The following is a 21,569-nucleotide window of genomic DNA, read 5'->3' on the forward strand; positions in this document are numbered from 1 at the left end:
CCCACACAGAAAACTATCTCACAAATTCCATCCACTCTTATTTTCTGTCCTCCACTCTTTCTTCTTATCAAAGCAAGATATTGAATACTAGAGGTGAATCACAAGTTCAAGAAAAGATACACAGATTTATTCTTTTCTATTAAAATAAGCCAGATACAAGGATTTTTTTTCCTGTGTCTGTACAGCCTTTCAGCAAATGTCATCAGCCATACGGCCACCAACCCTTGTGGGGAACGCTAGTAACATATCCATGATGGAATCAAGAAACTACCCAGTCATTTTTTTTTTCAAGTGTAGTGGGATACTATAAAGAATACTTCTAGGCCGCTGATCTGACATAAGGTAGATGTTTACTAAGACTAACTACTTTACAAAAATGTGTTTCTATTTCATAAAAGTATGGTAAGACAATAAGGGAGCAAGTTCTTTTTGTGTGTGTGTGTGTGTGTGTGTGTGTGTGTGTGTGTGGGTGTGTGGTGGGGGGAGGGAGGGAGCGAAGTAGTTACCATTCTTGGATGTCGCAGGCAAGCAAATCAAAAGAAGGGTTCAACAGTATTATCACGCTATGTGTGTGTGTGTGTGTGTGTGTGTGTGTGTGTTTTTTGTGTGTGTGTGTGTGTACGGGATTTGCTAGGCAATTTCGTGGCTGGCTTTGGCATGAGAAAACAGCCACCTCATATGAATACAAATAAGACAAAATCTGCTAAAAAAGTGAGTCTGTGTGGCTGTTCTCTCATGCAAAAGTCAGCCGCGAAATGGCTTTCTGCCAAATTGCCTAGCAAATACATATATATATATATATATATATATATATATATATATAGGCGATGATAAATTTGCACCCTCTGTAGGATAATTCTCACCCCTTTAACGTGAAAAAGCGTTAAAGTCCACCACATACCCTCCTTTAAAGGGGTGCGAATTATCCTACAGGGGGTGCAAATTGATCATCTCCCTATACATATTATCACCCTATATATATATAGCATAAGAGAAAATGAGAGAATGATTTGAATTTCTCCCAAAATTCTATGAGAATTACACATCACTGTTTTTGACTTTTTTTAACAAAGGCACCCATTCAACCCACATATTTTCAATCCTACCCCCTCCTTTGTGCTTTTTAACAAAGGAACCCATTAAAGCCACATAATTTCAATCCTACCCCCTCCTTTATGCTTTTTAACAAAGGAACCCATTAAAGCCACATAATTTCAATCCTACCCCCCTCCTTTATGCTTTTTTAATTATGGAAACCTCTATAGATTGGAGGGCTAGGATCAGCCTATGGAAATGATTTTACGAGCACAACCTATTGATGTTGTGTTCCATCACATGAACGGTTTGGAACTTTGGATCAACCTATGATGTGGTTCGTACAGTTCTTTGTCGGCCAGTGCATCGCACGGGGTTTTTTACTGGTATATATATATATATATATATATATATATATATATATATATATATATATATATATATAGAGAGAGAGAGAGAGAGAGAGAGTTAAGTGAAGCTACACATACGTGTAGCTAACTTAGCTACACCGACGGCTTAAAATTCAGTGGGCCCACATTGTTTGGGTGATCGAAACCATTCATTTGATAGGCCCTCACATTGATAGGGTGTGCCCAAAAAATCAGCTCCATTGGATGATCCCAGCCCTTCAAACTGTGGAGGCAAAAATGGACAGATTTGTGAAGGTTTTTACACGTCCATTTTTGCCTCCACAAATCGTAGGGTTGGGATGATCCTATGGAGCTGATATTTTGGGCACACCCTATCTATGTGAGGGCCCATCAAATGAATGGTTTGCATCACCCAAACAATGTGGGACCCACTGTATTTTAAGCCGTCGGTGTAGCTACACATACGTGTAGCTACACTTTTCGCAGAAGGCATTTCGGGGCTGGCTGATGCATGAGAGAGCAGCCACATAAGCTCACTTTTCAACAGATTTTGTCTGATTCATTTAATTCATCTAAGGTGGCTGCTCTCTCATGCAACAGCCGGCCCGCGAAATGCTTTCTGTGATGGTCCCTAGCAAATCCCATATAACAATACTTCCATCCTGTTTTCCACATTTTAACCAGTTTGTCTTTCCTCTAAAATGTCTGTATTTCTACTCACTTTTGTTTGATTTTTCCATAAAATAAAGTTATTTTCAAGAAAAAACAAACAAAAAGAGGGTGGAGTCATTTCCCATGAGTCTGTGTGACTGCTGAGATCATTAGGCACATCCATGTGAAATATGCAGGAGGAACTTTTGAAAACTTCAACTTTGTCATCTACCAAGAATAAGATCATGAGATGTTACCAACCTGCCCATGTTTATCCCGACAAAAGTCTCCAGCCTGTCTCTACATTGCAATAACTGAAGCCTAACCATCCGAAACTTCCAAATTGCACTGTTGCCATCTTCGGGTTCTGAAAATCTGTATTTCTCAGTGATCTGAAGGCCATACGAAAGTAAAGCCTTCGCAGCATCTTCAGTTGGTCCTATTCTATTGAGACATTCTGATAGTACAAACATTTGATCCTCAATTTTTGATAGAAACATTTTTATTTCAGCAGTTCCTTGATCAGAATGCAGCCACTGTGATTTGAAAACTTCATCCTTTTCCAGCCCATGACGACTAGCAAAGTCTAAGGCAGCCGGGTATTGTTGATTGCTGATAAAAACATTATACATCTCGGAAACAGATCTCTCTGAAAATGACACCAAACTCCATCGCAATCTAGTAACGCCCAGCTGATTTTGCAGGTCAATTGAGTGTCCTCCCTCGGACGATTTAGTCTCCAAAATAAAAGTGAATCCCTGGCACTGCCGAATATTTCCTAAAATAGGCATAGAAAATACTGGATCATTCTCTATAAGTTTCATACCCCTAAGAATGTCAAGCATGGTGATAACACCACTCCTCTTTGCAAGAACAAGAATATTGTCAGACCACCATGTGAAGTCTACAATATCATGAGGGTTTTTCCTTGTTCCAGGTGACAATTTATCAGTGATTCGAGAGTCGCAACTCTTTCCGAAATCAACAATGGAAAGAGAACATGTTTCACCATCCAGGTTGAAAATATTTAAGCTTCCTGTCAAATCTAGAGCAGCAACATACTTGCCCTGTGATGAGACTAACACTTTAGGGGTTGTGAGGGTTCCTATATAACCTTTTGTCGTAGAAAATAAGCCTTCAAAATGAGGACTGGAGAACAAATGCTCTAGTTCTGAATTGCTAGTTATGCGCCAAAGGGAGACACAATAGAACCCTGCCAAATAAAAATCTGACACCTGTCAGAAAGATTTCCATCTCCAGTAGCTTGTAGACAGGACATTTTCCCAATCAAGTAACTTGAACCAGATAAAAATAAACATTAATAAAGAGCATTATCTGAAAGAGAACCAAGGAAAAGGATCCAATTGCATGACCAAATCAAACTAAGACTGAAAAGTAGTACCAGAATTGTCTGCCGAGTTGTCTGAGACACTACCAGCACCAACAACTAGGACTAGCAAGGAAAGATTTGGATGAAAATCCAGGCATGACACATTCTGAGGGAATTGCTTCTTTGCTGCCAAGCGATTATTTGAGTTGGGCATAGAGGAAATAATTGCATTTGGATCCTGACCAACCTCAATATCATGGAGAAACCCATCTGATGTAAGAATAGTGAAGCTACACCTGTAGAAAACTCCATTCCCTTAATAAATCATTATAACGTTCTCCCTAGTCCCTACCTTCTCAAGCATAATTAAACCCACAACAAGGATGATAAAAAAGGCAACTTTTGCTATGTCTCTCCCTCTGGGTGTGAGAGATGTCATGTAGAGGTTGAGATGCCACTCTATAGGGCTTTTGGGCGACTGATGAAAGAAACCAAGGGGGAAAAAGAATACTTACAAGCAAGAATTTTTTGAGTTGGGCTCATCCGGCACAATCAAGCCAATAATTGCTGAAGATAATTTAAACTGACTCTTAGTTATCCTTGTTATCTCCTCCCCATTTGATTTTATAAAATAGAGTGTATCCATGCCATCAATAACTCCAAGAACACCGTGGGAATCTGACCAAGCTCCATGAAAGAAAATAGTTGACCTCGCATTACCTGCTTACATTGAATACATGTTAAACAATGTCGTATCAAATCTAATGTTGTAAGGGACCATAAAACTAGGAGAAGGATAATCAAGAGCACAAAGCTAGCAAGAAGTGATTTATCATATATTGCTGAGCATAAAACTAGCAAATCCCGCCTTATCTACTCTGAATTTATTGCAATTATAATCAAAGCTCAAAGTATAGTGTGAGAATACAGAATGATTTTACCGCAGATTCTACCAAGAATAAAAATTCTCCCTTCAAGGAAAAGAAAAAACCAAATCATGTCCATATCATCAGTAAAAAAATGATCCTTCAAACCAAACCATGTCCATACTATAAGTATGAACAAATATTGAAAGGAAAAGCATCAAATTAAAGCAGGGAAGTTGTGACAAAAAGGCCAAAAAAATGGTCAACCCCATGATCACGAATGACAATAAGCTATTCAACAAAAAAGGGCTAGTTCAAGAAGCTTATGACTCCCACTGAGCCATTAGTAATAAAAATTAAAAACCAATGGAGTGACTACAGCACTAAGAGTCTAAGACCATGCTACCTAGACGCAGGTCAGGTTACTCCTATACTGAATACGAGAATGGGTACATAGTACACTACTTCCCCAATTATATATTATGGTGAGGATAGGTTTATTTGGGTCACAGCTCCAGTGCATAATACGTTGAAGGAGGTTCTTTTGAGTTGCTCCGGTGTACAAAATATAGTGCAAGTTAGGCATATTTTAGTTTCCTAATTACAAAATTAGAAAATTAGAAATACTTCTTAAATTTTTGGCGTAGGTTTTTTACAGAAACTGGAGCATTGTGATTCTCGAGCATCCAAAGATATTGTACAGAACAATGATTTTACCATCCTAGATCGCAAATGACCCATGATTGTGGTGCAATCAACCCACCAATGATTTCAGCTCAGAAGCCTTAGTACCAAAAAATTCTTTAAGGATTCAATACTAAGCACTTCCCTTGGTAGTTAAATTTGCAGAGTATAAATAAAAATAGTGTGACTTATTTTTAACTATTGTAGTGTACAGGGGGAAAACATAAAAGGGCAGCCCAGTGCACAAGGCTCCCACCATTGCGGGGTCTGGGGAGGGCTAGAGGTACACAGCCTACCCCTGCTTTGCAGAGGCTGTTTCCGTGACTCGAACCCGTGACCAACATGTCGCAATGGAGCAACCTTACCATTGCGCCAAGGCTCGCCCTCTCAGGCGGAAAACATGTCAACAAAAAAAAAGCATACTTGCAATGTCGCAATACCATGTTATCAGGGTAACTTGTAAAGCACTGAATAACTTCATATTAGCAGGTGAGAATGAAATCATGACAGTTAGGTCCTCATTAATGCCTACTTCATCTAGAGAAATATTACAGAAGGAGGGGGAAGGCAACTGCAATTAATATTGATGCTTCATCCCTGGAGAATGGGGCTAAGCTACTCCCATATATATCACAAGTAATGATTGCAACTTTTTAACTACAGTCATACAACTTTATGTTGTTCACTATGTAATGATTATTCTATGCTCTCGGTCATATAACTCCTCTAAATCCCACAATGAGGCTATTCAAAACACGTTTAATCAATTATTTGACAGCATCAAACATAAACACTTCATTATGCAAGAGTTACTAGCTTTTGGATTAGCATCAAGTGACAATATAAAAAACTTCTCTCTACAAATATATACCCATCTTGTAGGCAAACAGTTTTAACTTTCAAGCCGTCAACTAAATGGGACATCTTGAAGCCTAATTTCTCTTGTAGCATCATTATAATTTGAATTTACTTAGTAGTTGTGACTATTATAGTAGTAACAAGTTAAACAAGTCTTCCTATCAAGAAATAAAGGAATATAACTAGAATAGCGATTTATACTGCTAATTTCGTATATTTCTCCACGAAATCATTTGGAAAAAAGCCTTACTGGTAAATATCCCACATGGCTCCATGTAGTTATCATCTTTACGCAGGATTGTTATCTGATTTCTGGCAGCTACAGCAATATAATCGCCTCGTGGGGAGATGAATAGCGACTCAGACTTCTTCAATATTCTCGGGCGCTTATATTCATCCCATTTCTCTTTAAGCTGATATATACCTTCATCACATAATGAAACACATCATTAGATCATTTTTAAAAAAAAAACTAGCTAACAGTCAATTAACCATAGGAAAAAGCACAAAAAAGAAATTAATAGCACACCAGCCATGCTTTTTACAGGAAGATTAGAATTTAGAGAATAACAGAACTTAATTTGATATTTTGCAAAAATGTAAGATAAGATAAAACATACCTCTAGCTGAAAGCAAAGAGAAAACACTGCCTTTTGCATCTTCATTTGTCTGAATTTCAAAAGAAAAAGGACAAAGATACCAAATTAAAAAGAAAAGAGGCGAAAAATGATATATGTAAGAGGAATGGAATTGAGATTTAAGAAGAAAAGAAAAGATTTTTACTTGTTTGTGAGAAAAATCCAAAGGAAAAGATCTGGAGGCGTGGTAACAGGTCTCGTAGAGCACCTCTCGGACGGTTTCTTCCATGGGAAATAAAAAATTTCTCTGTTCGAGATTTTAAAACCCTAGACTTGCAATTTAGAATAAACAGACTAGAGATTTATAGGGATGGGGTTGGATCTCATGGTTTTGCAATTTTCACAAGGGCATTTGTGGAAATTGATGATGAATATAGTCAGTCAAAGAAAATCTAGGGTTTGAGGGTTCCGATTAGGGTTTTGACAGAGGAGAAGAGGCCAAATCTCGTTTGAGCGATTTGAGAAGACGATGGTTTTCTTCGAGGGCTTCTTACAAAGGACCACTTATGGGGAATTCTAAAACAACACCTCTCCTTTAAAATTAATTAAGATATAAAAAAGGGTAAAACCGTAAAAGAGAACGCCCGCTTCGTAATATCAAAAGACCACCAGCCATCAAGTTGATAAGGAAAACTCAATTGATAGGAGTTTTTGGATGTAGAAAGTAGTTTTTTTTTTATGAATTTGTTTCAGGAATTTTAAATTACGTGGTTGGGTACACACCTACTTCATTTTTATTTTTTTAATTATAAATACTTCAACCGTGAATTGTGGCTTTACAATGGAAGAAAAAGAAACCCCCTGTGGAAGTGCCTGCTAGAAGTAGATAATAGGAGAAATGAAAAAAAAAAAAAAAAAAAAAGGCGCAAAACAAAATTGAAACCCAAAAAGGGAGTAGAAAATGGAAGAAATGAAAAAAAAAAAAAAAAAAAAAAAAGGTATAAAATAACAAAAACACTAAAGAATCAGAATCGTTTTGATTCTTGATTTTTTTTTATTCTTATTCTGATTCCAAAGAATCAGAATCGTGTTTAGCTGACAAAATTGATTATATTTAGATGAAGAGTAGGGGTGGCAAAATTGGCCGAACTGAACCGGAACTGAGCTGAAACCGAACCGAAAATTCGGTTTCGGTTTGGTAAAACCAAACCAATTCAAATTTCGTTTCGGTTCGGTTCGGTTTCAAACTGATTCAAATTTCAGTTCGGTTCGGTTTGGGGGTCAAACCGAACCATTGCCCTCGAGTTCCAAGGAATATGAGCAAGGGATGGCGAAATTGGCCGAAACCGAACCGAAAATTCGGTTTCGGTTTGGTAGAACCAAACCGATTCAAATTTCGGTTAGGTTCGGTTTGGGGGTCAAACCGAACCGAAACCGAACCATTGCCACCCCTACTGAAGAGGGTGTTTCTCGGCGTGATTTGTACCTTGTAATTATTTTCTCTTCTTTAATAAGTATTGTTATCTTCAAAAAAAACAAAAAAAAAAATGCCACCAACTTAATAAATCTCTTAACAAAATGCTATCAATTTAAGAACAAGATTTTTTTTAATTGCAAAAGTAATTATTGTTTCATTATAAGTCTTTTGATTCCAAGAGAGCAAGAGATGGGTGCAAAGTTTTATTTGACTTTCAGCTCTAAGTGCAATTTCTGTCCCAGTTGGAAATGAGAAGAAAGGATGTTATGTCACTGTAGTCAGTTTCAGCTCAACTCCATCTTTTTTTCTATATGAAACTCATTTAAATATGCAACATCAACTGTTTCCACATTAATTTAAATGTTCAAACAGATGTACAGAATGTTCAAAGAGATTTTTCTCTTTGGCATAAGTCACGAGTTTGCTCCCTGGTGACGAGTGTTCGAATCCCCCCGGACTTATCCTGATGCACGTAGTCTGTGGGCCACTGTGTGCATCCGTACGGAATAGTCCTACTCCCGAAGGGGGTGGGGACACCTGCATCATAAAAAAAAAAAGAGATTTTGCTTCGAGAATCTGCCCTTGCTTTACCGTGTTCGCACAAAACCCTGAAAACTTTGCGATATGCATATATGATATAGGGAAGCAATTATAAAGAGAAGAAAACCATGGAAATTAGGGCATGAAAGGGCTATCTTTACTCAACATGCATAGATGATACAGCAAAGACAAATAGTTTTGGGAACGTTGCCAAATACACCATTACCTGTTCTTTCTGCTCCTTAGCTACCTCGCTAGGGTTAGGGTTAGGGCATTTTGAAGCACAGGCAAGAAGGATCATTCTATGCTAAAAAAAAGAAGCCATTTTCTCCATTGCGGAGGATTTTTTTTTTTTGGTTTCCTTGGAAACTAAAATTATAGGTTTTATCTTTCCTTGTTTTTTTTAAGAAAGTTTATTCCAAGATTAAAAAAATCCATATTTGATGAGCTTACCAAATCATGAAAAACTAAAGGAAAAAATTTTCTACAAAAGAAAAATACCTACATCCAACCATGCCCTCTGTCTTGTAAAATAACTTCAATATTTTCAATTTCATATGAAACCAAAAAATCTTCCTTATGATTATTTTAGGGAAATGATATCACCACTACCATATTTTGATGATCACACTCCTCACTTTATTAAAAAGTAAGTTATAGCCCACACCATAGGATGATCCAAACCTATTTAGGCTGTGGCCCATCTAATGGACGGTTTGGATCATCCTATGGTGCGGGCCATATCATACTTTTTAATAAAGTGACGAGTGCGATCATCAAAATACAGTAGTGGTGATATCATTTCCCTTATTTTAATACAACTAGCCTAAATAGAGGACACTGACACCCACTTTGGATTAAAAACATTTATGATAGAAATTTTTTTATTCGGTTTTTTTTTCTTTGCATGATCCTAATGGAAATGATATGATTATGGTTAATTTAGAGGGATATTAACATAAGTTGAAGGTCACTCTAAAACTATGTTCAGTTGCATTACTTGCCCCAAAAAAGAAATGGAAAAGAGGTGATTTTCCGTCACCGTTTTCCTACCTTTTTTTTTGTATTACTTCAGTTAATAGGGAAAATGATGTCATATCCCTATCGGCTAACATGGATTCTTTGTCCGTCCCCATTTTCCATGTTTTGGGTTTCCCATCGTGGAAATCTCTCTCTCTCTCTCCATCTTCAACCTCCTCCATGCCCTCTTCATCATCGGCTCACCGTTGCCTCTAGCGGCATCGCCTTCCTTGATATTCTTACCACCATTGCCTCCTCGCCCTGGTCGTTGTTACCTAATCGTCCAACCAATTTCTGAGAACCATCTATTTGATTGGAAGATACCGAAAACAAGAAAGGATTGAAAGGAAAGGGAATAACGAAAATGAAACCATACAGAATCACATCATGAAAGAGGATTTTTGCATAAATGTAAATGCAAGCCCTTCCTCGCTCTCTGCCATTTTGTAGCTTCCTTTCCATTTTTAGGACACGCTAGATTTCTACAAGAATGGAAGGGGGATTTCTCTAATATGGTAGAAATGTAAATGCCGAACCCCTTCCCGTTCTCAGCTTGCTTTCCAGCTTCTTCAGCCGAAGAAATGTAAATGCAAGCTCTTGTGATTCCTTTCTTCTATAAATGTAAGCTTTCTTTGTCTTCGTGAAATTTCAGTTGCTTCATCGATAGATATATAAGGACGAACTCTAGCAAAATTTCCAGCTTCTTCCTCAATGCCCCCTCTCCTTTTTCTTTCATTTCTTTTCCTATCAATAGAACATATATTTATTGTGATTTTTTCTTTTCCTTTTCATTTTTTTCACGTCATTTCGAAGGCTTTCCGACCCACAGAATACGAACGGAGCATAAGTAAAAAACTGAATAAGATTGGTTCAAGTTATATCTTTTGTGTGTGAAAAAGGTCATAACTAAAAATAATTTTTTTCTTTCCAAACTTTTCCATAAAATCCTTGCAATCCAAATCAAGCCTTAGTGATAGAAAATAATTTATCTTCACACACCGTACTGAGTTACCATAGGGTTTTCATTTTCTATTTCGTAGGGGTTATGTGACATGTTCATATAGTTGCTAGGGAAAAACATCTGTCTAAACCCTTTGAGGCAAATAAAATCAATCTGGGTTTGATCCACAAAAGCTTGACATGAATGGCAACAACAAGCAGCTAACACCAATGACCAACCAAACTTTATGAGGAAGGTTCTAGATCGGATAGTAATGTTAGAGTATTCTAAAAATAAAAATGGTCTTGAAAAGGTTTTATAAAGAAAATTGCATTTTGTTTGTAAAGTGGGGTGCTTTCATAAAGAGGTGAAAAGTGCTTTATAAAATAAAAATAGCCCCACATTAGAAACTCAAGAAGTTGGAGAAGGGTATGTAAAGCTTCTCCTACTTCTTTCTCTTGCTTTGTTACAAAATGGGTTTTGGAATGGTGGACTCGCGGGATGTTGCAACGCATCGTTTGCGCACATGTAGCGTGGGAAGTGGGCAGTAGGGCGCTAGTGGAGCTTTGGCACACTCTGCAATTTGCACACCGCATCCTTGCAAGGAATGATTTGAGCATATAAATTTTTCAGATTGGATCTGGACTGTTGGATCAAGATTGGTGTAAACCGATAGTGATCGATCACGGGTGTGATCGATCACGGGTGTGCTCCAGCGGCTAGTCCAGGAACGTTTGTGATCTGAAGCGTCGGATCATGGGTTACAGCTAGTGGGTGATCGGGTGCGATGTGAGTCGTCAGATCACTTCCCAACGATCGAAAGCTGATAGGGTGCAATCCACAAAGTGGAATGATAATCTAGCTATTACAGAGGGTGGACAGAGGCTTTACACAAACCAACAATCATTTCATGATCGATCTGGACTGTATAATTGCAGATGGGCACTATCTAACGACCAAATTTAATCCTGCTATGGAAAGGTGCTCGGTAGGCATGCACTTCAAATAGAAAAGCCACTAGAAGTTCTATAAAAAGAGCAAAAATAACCCATTTACAGTAATATATGAAAATCCAAGTGTGGAGTTCAAAATTGAGAATTTCCAAGCAAATTTCATTCTCTTGAAGCCATTCTAAATTTGCTTTTACTCTCTTTAGAAATTTTCTTTGGTGTTTTGTTGTTTTGCACAGAAACAAACACCAGTATCTTGCAAACTCAACAAACATTTGGTGAAGAATTCACTGGGCTTCATAATATCTTGGAGGTGAATTCATGGTTCCCCTTGCACACAATTGGTGGGGTGAATATCATCTTAAGGAAAGCAACTACGCGCCTTGAAGCATCTCATATCCATTTCATTTCCACCATCTCCACAATCAATTTTTTTCTCCAACAATCTTAATACAATAATTGGAGATCTTCATGGCATAATTTTAAGAGGGCAAGTCCATTAATTGGATACAATGGTATGCACTAATTTCATTGGATTGATTATTTAACGTAAGGTATGCTTTCTTTTAATTAAATTTGATTTTGAATCATCAGTGTTATGAATCATGTTTAATTCAATGTAGTCAAGCATTGGGAATTGTTTTTATTGGATATCATTATGCTTTGTGATATCTTCATAATTTCCCTCGATAAAGAATTGTGTCCACCACTTTGGAAGACTATAAATATAGTATATTTCTTGAAGGAGGTTTAAATCTATTGAAAAGTTGACTTAATGTCAATATTTAAAAATAAGTACAGTTCAATACTCTTACCTCCTAGATGGTTTTCTATTGAAAATTTGACTTGATCGAATGTCAATAGTTAGAGAAAGTAGAGTATAAAACTCTTACCATCTCTTACACAACAATTTGGTGGAAAATAAGAAAGGGTATAAATAATACTTTCTTGGATAAAAGATTTTTTTTTAAAGGAAAATCTAATTAAGGTTATATTTCGAGCACATAAGTGTGTTTGCTTTGAATGATCACTTTCAATTTGAAATGTAATTTATGACATTAATTGTAGTTGAAAAAGTGAATAGATTTTTGAATTAGAATTAATATCTACGCATGATAAGCATAGAATGTTAACATATTATTTCTTGGCTTGGAAATCAGAAGAGATATAAACATCTAAATGTTCTAATAAGAACAAGTGTGGCTTGTTTTTTTTATGGGCAAAATTGGCCAAGTTGGTGCATATTGAATGAAGATACACAAGAAAACAGAGAAATTTAAAAGCAATGAAGTTCAAGATTTAGATTATTGAAGATGATGTTTGGTTCTTGACTTAGGTGTGATGAGGGATATCTATAAAAGACAAGGGCCCATTTGACTTGTGAGTCAATAAAGAATGGAAGCATTCTCTTCGCAGGCAATTTGTCACTAATGAAGTCAAGTGATACGGAATGAAGGAATTTGAATTGTTTCTAATGAAATTCCTTGGTCTTTTCGATATATGTTATCTGTAAGAAACTAGAATTAATTTAGCCTTTGATAAGTAATATTTATTCAATGATGACTTGTATTAGAACAATGGATTTTATAAAGTTGACATTAAACAATTAGTTTTTTTTGAAATGGTAGCCAATAATATTACTAAAAAGGACCAAAATGGTCAGTATAGAATGAGAGAAATTGAATACAATAGTGAACAAAAAGGACAAGAGGGGATATCATGGCCGGAGAGAGACTCAAAGAGCGCAAGAGAATCCTTGAAAATTCCATCTCTAACTAAACTATCTGCCACCTGATTATACATGATTGAACACGATCTCCATAGACCTCACCTAACAAAACATTCCATCAAATAACCAATCAAATCTCGATGGAGGATTGATTGAACCCTTAAGCCATCTAATGACATTAGATGAATCTCCTTCAACCACTATATTATTGAGGTGGTTTTTCTTCACCAACTCCAGACCTTGGTATACTGCACGCACCTCTGCGTATGCAGCATCAGCTCCAATAGGCCATGCAAACGCCCGAAGCACCACACCAAACTCATTTATGAGGAAACCCCCAATCCCTGCAGGACCAGGATTCCCAAAGCTAGATCCATCAAAGTTTAGCTTTAAGGAACCTGGCGGAGGTGAAATCCAATCTTAAACCTTTATCTGTATTCTTTTTATGCTAACACAAATTTCCCTTCATCTTTCCCATACGTCGTAGGCAGACACAAACTTGAATAAAGTGAGGGATTTTACCCAAAAAATAGTCAAAGCAATCACTTTGACGAAAAGGTATGATGAACTCTTGGACTTACATTTGAACCCCCTAGCATTTCTTTCCTTCAAAATGACCCATAGTGGCAAAGAAAGAAGCAATACCATAGAATTTTGCCTCTTTGTTTCCACGGGTTAGCCTTCCGCCCGGAGAACAATTCTAAAAGGATACACGAAAGACCAAGATATACCAAATCTGCTTATCAACTTACCCCATATGTCTCTAGGAAACTTGCAATGTATGAATAAGTGATTGACGGAGTCCCCCGCCTCAATACAAAGAGCTCAATGATTAATGATAAGAATCTTCCTTTTTCTAAGGAATTCAACTGTCTGGATTCTTTCCTTAAGGGTTCCCATCCAAATGTGTCGACTCTAGGGGGATCGGGATAGTCCACACTCTAGCCACCTTGGAGGACACTGGACTAGTCACTAGATAATGATAGAAAGACTTGACTGTAAACTCCCCAAATGTATTCCAGATCCAAACTCTCTTGTCTTCCCCGTCTTGTTTTATGTAACCCCTTCAAGAATCTCCAGAAATCTCACCACGGACGGTAGCTCATGGTCGAAGAAATTCCTTCTAAACTGCGGATTCCAAACTACTCTACCATTATACCTTTCCATATTTTCCTCTACAAAGCTATCCTTATCTATAGACACCACGAATAAATTTGCACATATTTTTTTAAAGGTCTAACCGGGCACCAAAATTCATGCCAAAACCGAATTCTATCACCCTCATACACCCTGAACTTAACTCCAACTGAGTACAAGTGATAAAATTTCAAATTATCTCTCCAAATGGTAACTACTTTGTATTTAAAGTAATCACCTGAGGATCAATTCCCCGGAATAGCCCCATACCTACTTTCAAAGACCCTCACCCAGAGATGAGAGGCTTCCTTGCTAAATCCCCATAGCCATTTACCCAACAATGGAATGTTTGTTTCCTTGACTCTCCTTATCCCTAAACCTCCTCCTTTAGTTGTCTTGCACACTTCCTCCCACTTTACTAATGGAATACCATATTTGTCTTCGGTACCCCCTCCCATAGAAACCACATTTGAATTTGTTCAATTCTTTTCATAACCACTACCAGGCATTTAAAAACTGACATTTGGTAAATCAGAATGTTGGCCAATTCAACTTTGATGAGAGTAACTATTCCCCCTCCAAACACCATATTTCTCTTCCATGTATCCAACCTTTTTTCCACAATGTGATCCCATTGGAATTTTTTTGCTTTTCCAATCCCAAGAGAAGTCTGAGATAAAAGGAGGGGAGAGAATCCTCCTGACAGCCCAAGATATCAGCTAGCCCTTGAAAAATACCTTCCTTCAAATGGATACCAAAGGCCTTAGACTTGTGAATTTGGACCTTTGGCTCGTTATAGCTTCATAACAACACAAAATTGCCTTCATGTTCAACACTTTCAATAAATCAAGAGAACTAAACAAAAGGATATCATCTACAAACTGCAACTGAGTGTGGGAGCCGATTTTTTCCGTCGTTGCTCGCTCATCTAGGAGGCGCAGAATCACCACGTCAAGTGCTCTTTTTTAAAGAGTGGGACTGTTTGTTTGTCTGCGTTTATTGTGAACTATGGATCGTGAAATTCCAAGGGTGGTCCCGAATTGGCAACTAATGAGGAGTGGAAAAATTAGGTTGCTAACAAGTTTTAACCTTTCTAAAAACTCAAACCCAATTTTGAAGATTAAGAGATCCAGATGAAATTCAAGCACACAAGTTAAATCTAAAGGTGCAATGCAAATGTAAAGCAAGAGAGTAAGAGAGAGTGCACCCGAGATTTAAAGTGGTTCGGTCCTCCAAACGCGAGGCCTACTCAACTCCACCAACCAAACTCGTTGATGGCTTCATTATGTGATCTTCTTAATTTCGGCGAAGATCAATGCCTATTACAATTCCAACCGTCTTTAACCTTGGTGGCGATCTTCACCACGGAGAGTGGGCTCTGCTTCTCCGAACACTCGCCCAATACAAGTTTCTTGAATAAGAAAGAAAGAACAGAAAATCCCTCACAAGGGTTTACAAGATTTGTAGAAGATGTACAAATTTGAGCCTAATGATCCAAATCCTAATCTTAGAGGATGAGAGGCATAAACAAGCTTTAATCACTCTTAAGATGTCCAAATGAAGTTTTAGAGTGTTAGGATTGATGATTGGGAAGTTTGGAATGCCCATATATATAGAAAAACCAAATATGACCGTTTCAGGGGCATAGTGGTAAATCTGGCAAAGTTACCAACGGATATATTTCTTCCCGTTATAGTGGTCTCGGAGTTCCGGGAATACAAACAGAAATTGGAAAAAAGCTACTAGACCATTTCTCGGAGCTCCGAGGAATGTCTCGGAGTTCCGAGCTCAGAGTTCCGAGAAGCCTATGTCAAGCAGATTTTCAATTCTTGTTTCTTGGCTTCCAACTTTACACCAAGTTGGGATTGTTGTGAGGGTTCCAAAGTGTTGGAACACCACAAGGACAATCACTTAAAACATTTAGGGTGTGTGTTTATTTACTTTATTTTTGCCTCTTAAAATCTAAATTTGGATTGGATCTTATACAATCTAAATAGACTTCGATCTTCAATACGATTCTTCAAGTCTTCATTCGTCTTGGATCTCCGATGTCTTTGGCCTTCATAAGTGGTCTAATGAGAGGTTCTTGGCCTCAATTATGATCTACAACTTAGACAAGCAAACACATTAGTGATCTTAAATCACTTGTGTATTGGAATCATCAAAATAAGATGGGAATTGCCAAGGTAGGAACCATTGGGCTTACAATCTCCCCCTTTTTTATGATGACAAGCACAAGAGATTTTCCAATAAAAGCATGCATATATTTCCTTACACTAGATTTCTCTCCCCCTTTGGCATCTATCAAAAAGATGGGGTAAAAGAAAATTAAAGGGATAAAATTTTCAATTTTAAGCTCCCCCTTTTTCAAGGAAAAAGACAAACATAGAACTCCCCCTATTTAGAATTTTTATTCAACATAAGAGGGGATATCAAATTAATCATAAAAAGATATTCAATTTTAAGCAAAAGCCCCTAATCTAAGAACATATGAAGTGAATCATATGGGGGCTTTGGGAACCCAAGATTTCTTGGTTCTACCACAATCCCTAATTTTAGATGCACATTGGAATTGGTAATGACCATTGATTCCACAATAATGGCATCTAACATGAGGGTTAGATAGACTAGTCCTATCATAATGATTAGGTCTATGACTAGTCTTCTTCACGATTATGTCAATAATTTTATTACCATTTAAAAATCCATAGAGACATAATCTTAACCTTTCATTTTCATTATGAAGTTGGGTTATTTGATTTAGAAAATCATTAGTTTCATCTTCATAAGATTTGGAAGAGCTTGCCACATTTTGTAATTGGCAAGATTTCTCATCCAAAATACCCATAAGGGTTTCAATCTCAAGTTTAAAATTTTCAATTTTTACTTTAGCTTGAGATATGGAAGAGGAAGATTCATTTCTCAAAACATCAAGTTCATTTTCTAATTTGGAAATAGATTTCTTTTGAACTTTATTTTTTGAAATTTGAGAATACAAGGTTAAGCATAATTCATCATAAGATATTTTTTCACTATCACTACATGATAAACTACAAGAGGAGTTAGAGTTTACCTCAACTTCATTGGAGAGTGCCATGAGGCAAAGGTCATCTTTATTATCTTTCCCTTCACTTGAGCTCTTTCCCGAGGTGCTAGTAGCATCCCAACCGGCTACAAGAGTCTTTTTCTTCCAATTCTTCTTTCCCTTGTACTTTGAGGAAGATGACTTGAGAAGTTGACAATCCGGTCTTTTGTGTCCAATCTTCTTGCAATTGTAGCATCTTAAAGCTCCCTCAACTTCACTTTCTTCTTTCTTCTTCTTTTTATCCTTTTTATGCTTCTTTCTCCATAAGCTTTTAAATTTCCTTAAAGCTTCTTCCTCATCGCTATCCGCATCACTTGATGATGAGTCCGTCTTAGAGGCCTTTAGAGCTAGAGATCTACTCTCTTTTTCTTTCCCTTTTGGCTTCTTCTCCTCTTATCGGCTAGTGAGGAGCATCTCATGGGTGATGAGAGATCCTACAAGCTCCTCCATAGTTAGCATCTTGAGATCTTTTGAATCTTGGATGGCAGTGACTTTTGGGTCCCAATAAGGAGGAAGTGACCTAAGCAACTTACTCACAAGCTCATCAGTAGGATAAGATTTACTAAGATTTGCTAATTCATTAGATATTTTAGACAATCGGGTATACATTTCGGAAATACTTTCATTTTGACCCATTCTAAACATTTCATATTTGCTCGTTAACAAGTTTATTTTGGAATCATTAACTTGTGATGTTCCCTCATGGGTAACGGCAAGTGTATCCCAAATAAGCTTGGCGGAATAAAAAAGAGCTACTCTAATGAACTCCTCCATTGATAAGGCCCAAAACAAAGAGTTTATAGCTTTGTAATTTAAATTTGCATGCCTTTTATCTTCAACATTCCATTCTTCAAATGGCTTGGAAGGCAAAATGTATCAATTTTCAACAATATGCCAAAGTTCCACATCTATCGAAAGAAGATAGATGCGCATCCTTGTCTTCCAATGTCCATAGTTGGACCCATTAAAGAAATGAGGTCTAGTTGTGGAATGGCCTTCCGGAAGTCCGGTTCCATTTATATTTGGCATTTCACAAATAGAAAGTTGCCAAAGATCTTATGATCTTTCCCTTGTTTGAAATTTTAAAGAAAAATTTACCAAAGATTTTAAGAAAAGAAAATCTTTTAAGAGCCAAGGCTCTGATACCAAGTGCAATTCCAAGGGTGGTCCCGAATTGGCAACTAATGAGGAGTGGAAAATTTAGGTTGCTAACAAGTTTTAACCTTTCTAAAAACTCAAACCCAATTTTGAAGATTAAGAGATCAAGATGAAATTCAAGCACATAAGTTAAATCTAAATGTGCAATGCAAATGTAAAGCAAGAGAGTAAGAGAGAGTGCACCCGAGATTTAAAGTGGTTCGGTCCTCCAAACGCGAGGCCTACTCCACTCCACCAACCAAATTCGTTGATGGCTTCATTATGTGATCTTCTTAATTTCGGCGAAGATCAATGCCTATTACAATTCCAACCGTCTTTAACCTTGGTGGCGATCTTCACCACGGAGAGTGGGCTCTGCTTCTCCGAACACTCGCCCAATACAAGTTTCTTGAATAAGAAAGAAAGAACAGAAAATCCCTCACAAGGGTTTACAAGATTTGTAGAAGATGTACAAATTTGAGCCTAATGATCCAAATCCTAATCTTAGAGGATGAGAGGCATAAACAAGCTTTAATCACTCTTTAGATGTCCAAATAAAGTTTTAGAGTGTTAGGATTGATGATTGGGAAGTTTGGAATGCCCATATATATAGAAAAACCAAATATGACCGTTTGAGGGGCATAGTGGTAAATCTGGCAAAGTTACCAACGGATATATTTCTTCTCGTTATAGTGGTCTCGGAGTTCCGGGAATACAAACAGAAATTGGAAAAAAGCTACTGGACCATTTCTCGGAGCTCCGAGAAGCCTATGTCAAGCAGATTTTCAATTCTTGTTTCTTGGCTTCCAACTTTACACCAAGTTGGGATTGTTATGAGGGTTCCAAAGTGTTGGAACACCACAAGGACAATCACTTAAACATTTAGGGTGTGTGTTTATTTACTTTATTTTTGCCTCTTAAAATCTAAATTTGGATTGGATCTTATACAATCTAAATAGACTTCGATCTTCAATGCGATTCTTCAAGTCTTCATTCGTCTTGGATCTCCGATGTCTTTGGCCTTCATAAGTGGTCTACTGAGAGCTTCTTGGCCTCAATCCAAGTAATCTTGTCTTTAAGCAATTATGATCTACAACTTAGACAAGCAAACACATTAGTGATCTTAAATCACTTGTGTATTGGAATCATCAAAATAAGATGGGAATTGCCAAGGTAGGAACCATTGGGCTTACAGATCGTGGTCCGGATTTCACAAGAAAGAGAGAGAGCTTCAGAGTCGCCACCTAGTTTAGGGCCTAGGACCCGTGTCTACTTTTCTGATGAGACGTGGATAGAGATGCATGTTTCATTGAAAGGGCAATAACCACAATTGTACTCTAGGTCGGGTGCTTAGAACGCATAATTTTGCTCTGTTTGTTAGGGCTTGGTCTTAAAGAAATCTGAGTAAGGGTTATGGTTACATTCGAGGAAGGTGTTAGGTAGCCCGAATGCCCAGGGTAAACCTAGTCTCTCGACTTGATTTGGCATTTTTGGATAGATTTATCAGAAATCTTTACTTCTTATCCTTTATTATGGTTAGGCTTAATTCCTGTGCGTAAAATAAAGTGGAATTGCAAAGAAAAGAAGAAAAATCGATTTGGGCGTTAACCGGATTGAAGTCATGCACTGCTTGTTTCGAGTCCCAAGAGGATCTCTCAGTTGACCTCCATCAGGATAACTAAAATAAATGGAAAATGACGAGGCGTAAAGGAAAGTAAACATTGGGTTATAATTCCCTTCGTTTGTCCAACACCATGGAGCACCAGGGCTCTCGTCTCTGTCTCTTTTGTCTATGGTGGGACCAGACACAGAGTGGTGGGATAAGGAGAGGGAACATAGCCCTATTTATAAAGAGGGGTAGGGGGTTTACGTTACAGGACCCAGGGCAAAAGGGGCCCTAGATCCTGAAACTACCATGTACCAAGTTTTATAATAGAAGTGCTGAAAGGCGGGAAATAAATGTAATTTTACTAGAGGAGCAGGGGTGCTTTCTAAAAATTCAGCAGTTAAACAACGCTATTCTGACGAAGGGGCTTCAGGATCTCCGATAATTCGACAGAACAATGTCGCTATTCGGACTAAGGGGCTTCGGGCTCTCCGAAAATTTGGTAGAACAACGGCGCTATTTGGATGAAGGGGCTTCGGGTTCTCCAAAAATTCGGCAGAACAATGGCGCTATTCTGACAAAGGGGCTTCGGGTTCTCAAAAAATTTGGTAAAACAACGGCACTATTCTGACGAAGGGGCTTTGGGTTCTAAAAACATTCAGCAGAACAACGACTCTAGTTGAAGGATTTTGCTTCGAGTCTTTGGAATTTCGGTAGAATGTCTACACCCAGTGTGAGCTACCTAAGAATTTCTATGCTTTCTCTCTCTCAAGTAAAGAAAATAGGGTTTTCTGAAAAGCCAGAAGAGGTATTAAAACTAAAAAACCAAATCCTAAACCAGTAAAAACCTTAAGAAAACTAGATTTTAGAATTCTCTCTGGTTGAAATCTGATTTTTCTTTACCCCCTATTTATAGGATTCGGGGGATTTTCACAGATTGCAAAGCGAAATTGGGAAAAACCAATTTGCTTTGCGAAATTGGTCTGACACTTGGGTGTCAGTGTCAGTACAGCAAGAATTTTGCCAATAGCAAAATTGCATGTTTGAAGGGGGGTATTTTGGTCCAAAAAACTTGGTTTTTTTACATTTTTTGGAACTTTGAAAGACCGTAGTTTGTTCATTTGGACTCCAAACCGTACGCAGTCAAATCCATTGGATTCGTTGTTTCAAGGAGAATCCAACGAGCCTAATCTCAAGAGTTGGGTAAAAACATAGGTTTTTGACTCAAAGTTAACTTCTGGTCGAAATGCTGTGTGAAAATGGGCTTTTGGCTGTGCCGTAAAAGGCGGGTGCCGTGTAAAGACGGGCTTTTCGTTGTAACTCTAAGATAAATTCATTTTTGATAAATCCTTCACGTTTTGTAAACCATGGAGAGATTGAGAGAAAGAGAACATGGGCTCTGGGACTCGTCATGAGACTCTTCCTTGCGACAACCTATCATTAGTTCCACCTTGATAAAATTGGGAGTCTACAGATGCCCCTCTCTGGTAGAGGTGCAAGGCACATGAATGGCAAAGTGAGGAGACAACAAAATTTTGTCACTAGGGACTAATGATAGGGTTGCAAGACTCACGT

The 21,569-nt window shown here is 37.7% G+C and overlaps 1 protein-coding gene across 2 annotated transcripts in view; it reads right to left on the reverse strand.

The window, feature by feature from the left end:
• The window catches only part of LOC143885377 (MAG2-interacting protein 2-like), a 33,691-nt gene extending 26,734 nt beyond the window's left edge, over nucleotides 1-6,957 (reverse strand). For both annotated transcript variants that reach the window (XM_077389524.1, XM_077389523.1), the window contains exons 1-6: nucleotides 6,579-6,957; nucleotides 6,416-6,464; nucleotides 6,046-6,219; nucleotides 3,903-4,107; nucleotides 3,460-3,683; nucleotides 2,319-3,270 (exon numbers count right to left, since the gene is read on the reverse strand). In XM_077389524.1, coding sequence (XP_077245639.1) covers nucleotides 2,319-3,270; nucleotides 3,460-3,683; nucleotides 3,903-4,107; nucleotides 6,046-6,219; nucleotides 6,416-6,464; nucleotides 6,579-6,662 — 1,688 coding nt within the window. In that variant the 5' untranslated portion in view covers nucleotides 6,663-6,957. The remainder of the gene's footprint in view (nucleotides 1-2,318; nucleotides 3,271-3,459; nucleotides 3,684-3,902; nucleotides 4,108-6,045; nucleotides 6,220-6,415; nucleotides 6,465-6,578) is intronic.
• Between the last annotated feature and the right edge of the window lie 14,612 nt (nucleotides 6,958-21,569).

This window comes from Tasmannia lanceolata, unplaced genomic scaffold, assembly GCF_043159265.1.
Source record: "Tasmannia lanceolata isolate RefF3 unplaced genomic scaffold, GAP_Taslan_0.1 ptg000008l, whole genome shotgun sequence".
In the NCBI taxonomy this organism is placed as follows: Eukaryota; Viridiplantae; Streptophyta; class Magnoliopsida; order Canellales; family Winteraceae; genus Tasmannia; species Tasmannia lanceolata.